The sequence below is a fragment of the Nannospalax galili genome, unplaced genomic scaffold, assembly GCF_000622305.1.
Source record: "Nannospalax galili isolate Female #2095 unplaced genomic scaffold, S.galili_v1.0 scaffold449, whole genome shotgun sequence".
NCBI lineage: Eukaryota > Metazoa > Chordata > Mammalia > Rodentia > Spalacidae > Nannospalax > Nannospalax galili.
In genome coordinates this window covers 524,925-534,134 of record NW_008360312.1, presented here as the reverse complement: position 1 = coordinate 534,134, position 9,210 = coordinate 524,925, and the positions used below count along the sequence as shown (strand labels likewise).

General features: G+C 37.2%; 1 protein-coding gene across 2 annotated transcripts in view; it reads left to right on the top strand.

The window, feature by feature from the left end:
- Positions 1-8,902, top strand: part of Wasl (WASP like actin nucleation promoting factor) — a 63,018-nt gene extending 54,116 nt beyond the window's left edge. For both annotated transcript variants that reach the window (XM_008824875.3, XM_029559491.1), the window contains 3 exons: positions 2,093-2,604; positions 6,354-6,462; positions 8,435-8,902. In XM_008824875.3, the coding sequence (XP_008823097.1) occupies positions 2,093-2,604; positions 6,354-6,462; positions 8,435-8,496 (683 nt within the window). In that variant the 3' untranslated portion in view covers positions 8,497-8,902. The remainder of the gene's footprint in view (positions 1-2,092; positions 2,605-6,353; positions 6,463-8,434) is intronic.
- Positions 8,903-9,210: the final 308 nt, after the last annotated feature.

Here is a 9,210-nt window from a genome sequence, read left to right as displayed (position 1 = left end):
TGTCTTTTTTGAGACACGGTCTCCCTGTAGCCCCAGCTGTCCTGGAACTCACTATGTAGACCAGGCTGACTTCGAACTCAAAAAGATCGGCCTGTCTCTACCTCCCAAGTGCTGGGATTAAAGGTGTGCGCCACCACGCCCGGCTCATTTTCAACCATTTCATTGAAAATATGATACAAAAGATGCTGCTTTCAGCAAGGTTTTGGTCTCTGCTTTGGGTCCAGTTAGGAAATTGAGTGACACTTAGTTGTTGTGTTTCACCCTCTAGTAAACTCTGAGTATAAATACAGTGAGTGCCCCACTGGAGTGTCCTGTGTCAGTAGGATAACCACTGCCTTCAGCTGTTGTCTGTCATTTCCAGTTTGAAAACTTTGTATACCAGGAGAGTATTTCCATAATGAATTTTCCTTTCTGCATGTTTCAGTCAGTGTTAACATTTAATTCACAAATATTTATAGCATTATTTCCATGCCTGAACCAAATGAAATTAGAAGATACCCTTTTATTCCCTTTAGAGTGAGGGCTTTTTCTCTCTTGTACCATTGTATTACTGAGCATCTAGGCCTGTTATTCATAATTAGTTATATAGTTATAACAGTAGATTGTACAATATTATGCAGTACCACATATACTTTACATAACTAGTTATATGATTATTAGGGATTCCAAAATTTCTCTTAAGCCCTAATAAAAGTAGTCAGTTTATCTTATCAATCTTTAAATGAATAAAGTCATGTCAGTGGTTAAAAAAAAAAAATGTTTGCAGTAACAGGATTGAAATCTTTAAAGGTTTTATTCTTATTCTCAAGTATATTCTGCTGTTACTTTGGGATTTATTTTCCTAATATATCTTACATTTTCACTTAAGAATAAGAATAGAAATACTACTACTTGGGTAATGTAATTTTTAATTAAAAACTGTATTATACTTTTGTGGTTTTTAAAAAAATCTCCATTAATTTCTTAATTCAGATTTGAATATGTAATTGAACATTTTAGCCAGGCAACCATCCTCTCTTAAAATACCATGTGTAGAATTGGTGATGTCTTTTAGTAATGTGAAACATTGTATTGTATAGTAGAAGTACACATGTAAATTAGCAATGAACGTTACCTTTTATAGGATAGTACATTGGGGGCAGGAGAGATTGCTCAGCAGTACCCTTGCAGTGGACCCTGGTTCAATTCCCAACATCCACATACTGACTCACAACTACCTGTAACTCTTAACTCTAGTGAATCCAACAACCTCTTCTGACCTCTGTGGGCCTACATGTTGTACACATGCACATACTTAGGCACACACACACACACAAATGACAAAATGAATAAATTTAAAAATTTATATTGATTTGTATTTTACGTGTATGAGTGTTTTACCTGTGTTGTGTAAGTGTCCCACATGTGTCCCATGGAGGGCCATGAAAGCCAGAAGAGGACATGAGATCCCTGGAACTAGAGTTACAGACATTTGTTAGCCACCATGTGGGTGCTGGGAACTGAATCCTGGTCCTCTGCAAGAACAGCAAGTGCTTTTAACTGCTGAGCCATTTCTCCAGCCCCTAAATAATTTCTTTAAATACCAAAAGAAGATGCAATTGTGTTGAGGTTTAACTGAAATTAATGTGAATATATTTAGTAAATTATACCACACTATAAAATTTGAATCTGAATTGATCTTGGACAAAATCTAAATGTACTTGATTCTTTAAAAAATGAAAATAATCAATTTCTATCAAAATGTAAGGTGATGCTTACAAGCAAAATGTTTAATTTTATTATGATTCTATATTATGCAAAGTAAAAAGTGTTAATTATACCTTCAGAACTAATACTGAGTTCTCTTTAAGTTACATTGTTTAACTAGCAAATTTCAAGAAAAAGGTAGGTAATCTTTAAGTTAAGTATTTCCAAATAAAATTTGAGATACCACCTTACCTGTGCTCAGAGATATATTTGTAAATAAAATGCAAAGATGAAGCCTGTTTCTGCCCTTGGCATTATTTTGGATTCATGCATATTAGAATAAATTGCTTTATTAATATTTTTATGGTGAAAAACATGCTTTCATTTTTTTCTGTTCTTATTTCAGCACCACCACCACCTCCACCATCAAGAGGGGGACCTCCTCCTCCTCCTCCTCATAGCTCAGGTCCTCCTCCCCCGCCTGCCCGAGGAAGAGGGGCTCCTCCCCCACCGCCTTCAAGAGCTCCCACAGCTGCACCTCCACCCCCACCCCCTTCCAGGCCAGGTGTTATTGTCCCTCCACCTCCTCCAAACAGGATGTATCCTCCACCGCCACCAGCACTGCCCTCCTCAGCACCTTCAGGCCCACCACCACCTCCGCCTCTGTCTATGACAGGGTCCATAGCACCACCCCCTCCACCGCCACCTCCACCTCCTCCTGGGCCACCACCTCCCCCAGGCCTTCCTTCTGATGGTGACCATCAAGTTCCAACTCCTGCAGGAAATAAAGCAGCTCTTTTAGATCAAATTAGAGAGGGTGCCCAGCTAAAAAAAGTGGAACAGAACAGTCGGCCAGTGTCCTGCTCAGGAAGGGATGCACTTTTAGACCAGATACGACAGGGTATTCAGCTGAAATCTGTAAGTAATGTATCCTTTTGATTTTAGATCTTCTAGCACTATGAGATTTTATCATAATTTTTAATAAGATTGCCTGTCTTTGAAGCTTATTCTTGTACTTTCTTTAAATTCTTAAATATCTGTATACAATGAAATGTACACATTTTTGGTTTGGTTTTGATAAATGTAGCTATGTAAACCATTCTTACATATCAAAATCTAGAACATTCTGTTACCTCAGAAACAGTAACTAATCTGATAGCTATGTGTTATATTTGACTATCCTAGAACTTCACACAGATGGAATTTTACAATATATTTGTAATTCATTGTTCTAGACTTTAAAAGATATTTTTAAAAAATAGTTTTATTGAACTAAGGTAAGTTAAAATAGCTATACTTGAAACCAATTGCAGTCATCTTGGATAACAAAACAGTAACTTCATAGAAACAAAACCGTACTCTAAAGTTTCCATAGTTTGAAATTTAAATAATAAAAATTCAAACTCCACAGAAAGCTGAAAGAAGAGTTCCAGCTCTAGAATACCTGACAGCAGTGGTAGAAGTTTGGATTCTCTAACTTAGAGAAAGAACTTTCTGTAGAGTTCAGATAGTAAAAATGTAGACTATATGGTCCTTTGTCACAACTGGTTTATCTCTGCTCTTTTACTACAAACACAGCTATTGAATCTAAATGATTCAGTGCTGTTGTGTGAGGCTTCATTTTTGCAAACTGAAATTCAAATTTCATATAATTTTCATATGTTAAAAATACTGTGTTGATTTTCAACCATTTGAAGATGTAAAAACTATTGTTAAGCTTTCGAGTTGTTGAACAAACGAGAGGCTAGATTAACAGGAGTCTAGTTTACTGCCACTTCTTCCCATCCCGGTCCTCTGCCTTCTACCCAAAGAAACTTTAACTGGCTTTTAATTCCCTTTAAAGGGGAAAATATTTTCTGTTTTAAATGTAGGCTAGTAGACCATTATTATCTTAAATAGTCACTTTCCTTTTGATTATATTCACTATGTTAATATAGAATACCCTCAGAGAAATGCCATGCAGTTTGGGGTCAAATTAGGAGTCATTTATTAGCCAGCTGTCAGAGAGAGGGGCTAATGCCCAAAAGAACTCTTGACCCCAAGGGGAGAGAGATTGGGTTTATAAAGCCTAAACCACAATTACATCATGCCAGGGGCAAAGCCAGTAACCATGGTTACATTAGATCACCATAGTTACACAGACCAGGGGCAGGTCATTTAACAAAGAGGTTTCCAGTTAGCAAAAGTTTAAGAAAAACAAGTTTCTCAGAATTGTAGTGGGTTCGATAGAGATGCAGGTATAGCTGGGTAAGACTATATGCTACTGGGCTGCTTGGGAGTTTCCCAATACTGTAGAAACAATGTACAACTGAAACTATGTGTGAGGCCTTTATGGTTGTCTGACTGCAGTGGGAGTGGCTGGACAGAAACACAGGGTAAAGTGAAAGTCAGACAGAACAAAGTGGTGTTGACTTTGCTATTTCATAGCGCATATAACCAGTAAATTATTAGCATGTTTTATGTGTGATCCTGTAGCTGTATTTCATTTGTATGTATGTGTATTCTGTGATGAATATGGCTAACATGAAACTAGTTTCAGTTAAGTGCTAGCAGAGGTCCTCACTCACATATATTTTGAATTCCGTGTCCATAGAAACTCAAAATGACACCTTGTCCCCAGTAAGTACCAGAAGAATAATGTGTTCAACAGGTTCAACAGAGTTGTGCTCCTGCTTTGTTGTCTCTGCTTTGGTGATCAGATTTCTTTGGGTTTGTTTTTTTTGAGATAGGGTTTCCCTTTAGCCCAGCTGACCTGGAACTCTCTCTGTAGACCAGACTGGCCTTGATCTCGTAGAGATGTACTGGGATTAAAGGCATGCACCACCACACCTGGCCTGATCATATTTTTTAAAAGGTTGCTCTTGGCTACTCTTTTACTTCTTTGAAAACATCTTACAGAAATACAAAGCTCTAAAGATGATTCTGCCATTTTTTTCAGCTTATGGCCCTTCTAAATAGTAACAGCGTGCAGTCTGTAAAGACTGATGAATGAGTCTGTACCTTACAAGCAGCTTCTTTGAGTTTTTTTTTTTTTTTAAGGAAAGGGAATAAGTAGAACTGTTTTAAGAACTAAAAGTGAGAAGTTTGCCTTAATATTGCTGCAAATAAATATATATGCTTAAATTTTTTGTTTGATAATTAAATGTAGCTCTACTATGTTTACTTTTACCAGCATTATCCCTTTATGTGGGTAATGGAAGTCCAGAGATGAAACTGACAAAATAAATACATAAAAGCATCTGCTCCATTTAGGCAACATGGTTTTTTTAGGGGTGCTTTCAAGATTATTAGGCAACATGGTTTTTTTAGGGGTGCTTTCTTTCTTTCTTTCTTTCTTTCTTTCTTTCTTTCTTTCTTCTTTCATTTCTTTTTTTTTTTTTTGAAACAGAATCTTGCTATAGCTCTAGCTGACCCAGAACTCTCTATGCAGATCGGGCTGACCTCAGTCTCATAGAGATCTGCCTGCCTCTGCTTCCTGACTGCTGGGGTTAAAGAAGTGCACCACCATGCCTGACTGAGAAAATAAGTTTTAATGAAAGGTTTTGGTTTTTGGTTTTTTTTTTCCTTAAATATAGTTTAGAAGACGTGGGTTTACTTTGACTAGGCACAATTATTTGCCTTAGGAGATAGGTACATTTTGAAAACTACTCAACCTTTTCCTTAAAGAGAAACTAAATGTTGTGAGAAAAGAAGTTCATTTTGAAATTATATATATGCTAATTATAACTTTCTGTCATCTGATGTATAACTGTAACATACAAAACTACAGAACTATTTTTCTTAGAAAATGTAAGTTTTTACTGTTGCTCTAGACATTGACTGCATGCTATTCAAACACTCTACCACTGAGCTGGAATATATCCCATTATCCCCCTTGTTTTTGAAATTAGACATTAGGTTATTCACACCAGCCCTGAGGTCACTTTGAAGCCTAAGCAGGCCTTGAGCTCATGATTCTTCCCTCGGCCTCTTCACTAAATTTGATTATTCACCTGTACCACCTGACCTGTTTAGTTATCTTAAGTGTGGTACCCACCTAACATGTCAGAAATACTACCATAGGTGTGTGAAATGATGTCCTTTGGTAAAATAGTTTAAAGTTTTGTTTACCTAAGGATCCATGTGCTAGAATGAACAGAAGTACACCAGCTGTAGGGGCAAGTGTGCAGGACAGGGCTTGTTAGCTAAGTTATTTTTGAAACATATTTATGGCTGATATCTTATGAAGGAAGAATTATTTGTTTAGTAATTCTTTTATGATAGAAGTTTGTTTCTTCTAAATAAGTTATTCCTTTGTTGGCCTTGCAAATTTCCGTGGATCTCTTTTTACTTTTCTTTTAAAACAAAATTAACCTAGGAAAATAAACATTTATCTAGAAATAAAGGTCCATGTACATGGGTGTGTGTTGTATGGTTTTGTGTGCCACTGTATTAGACTGGTAGACTGGTGAACCTCCCTGAGATGTGGGATCCTCCTGGCTCCACAAACTCCATTGGGGTTGCAGATATATGCTACCACATCTAGCTTTTATGTGGGTGCTGGAGATCTGAACTCAGGTTATGCTTATGCAGCAAGCACTTTTCTCACTGGGCCATCCATCTCCTTACCCCCCAGAAATTCTTTGCTTAGGATTTATAATTGATTTTTGATCATTTTCCTCTTCAAGGTGTCTGATGGCCAAGAATCCACACCACCAACTCCTGCACCCACTTCAGGAATTGTAGGTGCATTGATGGAAGTGATGCAGAAAAGGAGCAAAGCCATTCATTCCTCAGGTATTTTTTAAGCATCTCGATGGGACTATGGGTCTATGTTTATTTGTAGGACTGTCTTTGTTACCTTCCTCTCTGCCAATTGAGCAGCTTAATGATGTGAGTTTTATAGCATATTTAACTGAATTGTTGCCTCAGTGACTGGTCTAAAATTTAATAGATGCCAGGTCATCATTGCCAGACAACTGAACAACTTTGTTAAAAATGAGCAATTTCATATCCTATACTGGAAAATGCTAATAAGATTCAGCAAGCAGCCTCTAAACAAGGCATGAGATTCTACATCTCATGTCTATGATATGCTGATAATAAGAATCATAGTGAGAAAGACAACATGGTTCTGATACAAAAAGAGACACATAGACCAATGGAACACAGTAGAGGAATCAGGAGATAAACCCACACAGTTATAGACACTGGAATACAGCCTGTTCAGTAGATGGTGCTGACAAAACTGAGTATCTCCCTTCAGAAGAATGACATTAGACTCATCTTTTACTTTGCACAAAAATGAATTCCAAGTGAATCAAAGACCTTAGTTTAAAACCTGAAATGCTGGGGGGAGGGGCACAGTAAGATGTCTTTGCATCTCTCCACTTTCTGTTTATTTTCAAGTTCTAATACTAGTGCTCAAGTACTTCTTTCAGGACTCTTGAAAAAAAAAAGCTGGGGGAAGATTAAAGATATTTGTGTTTATTCTATCTAGTCCACGTATATAAATGTCATGAGTTCAGTACTTACTGGTTGTTTATTATTTTTAAGCACAAGTACTCAGTACTGTCTTTCTTGTCAAACTTGGCCTTCATGTGTTTTGTGAGGTAGTATCCTTACATGGTAGTGATCATGGAAAATTGATACAATACAGAAGTGTGCTCAGAGTTCCGTGACTTTAAAACATTTATTCATTAAACAAGTGATTACTGAGCAGCTTCTGTACAGCACTCCTCTAGTGTTAAAGATCAGTGGTAAGACAGCAGAGGCCCAGCTTTCAAGGAGCTAGTATGAAGACATAAATCCTTCAACAGTGTAAGAATTCGAGGTAGTAGAATTATGAAAAATGGGATATGGGCTAGACAGTTACTGATTCTGGAGAAGTGTTACACTGGATGGTCAGGAAAAGCCTGTTTCAAGAAGTGGCTTCTGGGTGGGATCTAAATGATGAGAAGACAAGCAAAGAAAATGCTGTAATAACAGGAAAAACTCAGCATGGGTAAAAAGTAGAAAGGGCAGGAATCCTGCTAGAAACCATAACTGGAAGGACAGGGCCTTGGGAGAAAGGTTTAGAGGAGGTGAGAGGTAGTAGGTGGTAAGTTCTGTTTAGATTCAGAGGAGCTTAGAATGCATCCAGGGACTGGTGGCAGCCACGGGAGGCCTTTAGACAGGAAGAACCTGATCCTTCTGACAATATCATCACTTCTCTGAGATGAATGGACTCAAGGTGCACTGATCTAACCAGGACCTGATAGTGACTGTGGAGGTGGTGAAGAGGAGACTTGAGGGAGAGAAAAAAGACTCCTAAATGTCTCAGGCTCTTTGGTGACTTGCCTGTCATTGAGATGGAGGTGGAGAGGCCAAGTAGAAACCTATTGTGGAAAGAGGAACATCTGGGTTGGGGTTTGAGAAATTATGTGAAGAGTGTTAGAAAGCAGTTGGATTCACCATGTGTGAGTCTGAAGTTCAGAAAGGCTAACCCCAAACATTAAAAAATACTCCTTGGAATCTTTTCATATAATAATAAAGAACTAAAACTCAAATCTTGGACTTTCTGTTCCAGTCTTCAACTCACCATCATACTCTTTAGATTTATTTTACTAGATTAATTCTAAAAACAGTTTGGTAACTATATTTCAAGAGTTAAATGTTCATTTCAGGAGTTACCCAAGAATTATGGAATGCCATTCTATTTTATTTCTGTGCTTTAACTCTTGGTCTCAGTGTTTTTTGTTTTTGTTTGTTGTTTTTGGTTTTTTTCTAGATGAAGATGAAGATGATGATGATGAAGAAGATTTTGAAGATGATGATGAATGGGAAGACTGATCTATATATTATATATATATTTTTAAGGTGAAATACTAAACACTACTTTCTGTCTATGAATTCTGTAAAATTATCATGTAAATGTTCTACCAATTTGCTGTATATTTTTGTTGCCTTTTTGCTTTTTTTTTTAAAAATTAATCTGTGCAATACCTCATTTAATCTGTAAAGGTTTGTCATAATCCTATACAAAGCTACTCCCTGTTACTCTGTGCAGGTTTACACCAGGATGCTCACTTGATTTGTGAATGTTCTCATTCCATCAACAAGGGAGTTTAAGTACTATATGTGAGACTGACAAAAACCTTAATGTAATTTAGTTATAATGCCAGAAGGAAAACACTATTTTCATACCCTACTTTTTCTGTACCTAAATTTTCTTATTAAAATCTAGTATAGCACTACATTTTTTCAAGTGATGTAAACTTTAGTTTCTTTAGCCCCTTCATTTTGACTATGACACCACATATGAATGTTGAAGCCAATACATTGCACAGTTCTGTAGACATCACTACACAGGTGCCGTTTTTCAAATTCTAGCGATATATTCTGCATAAAGTCACCACAGAGATAGTAATGGAGAGAAACAGCAGCTCACTCCTACCACAGCATCACCTGCCAGTGGTAAGCAGGCTGGAATCCCCATGAGCCTCACATGCCTCACTTGACTGAGGTTACTTTTATGCTAAAGCAAATGTGACAGAATATTTTTAG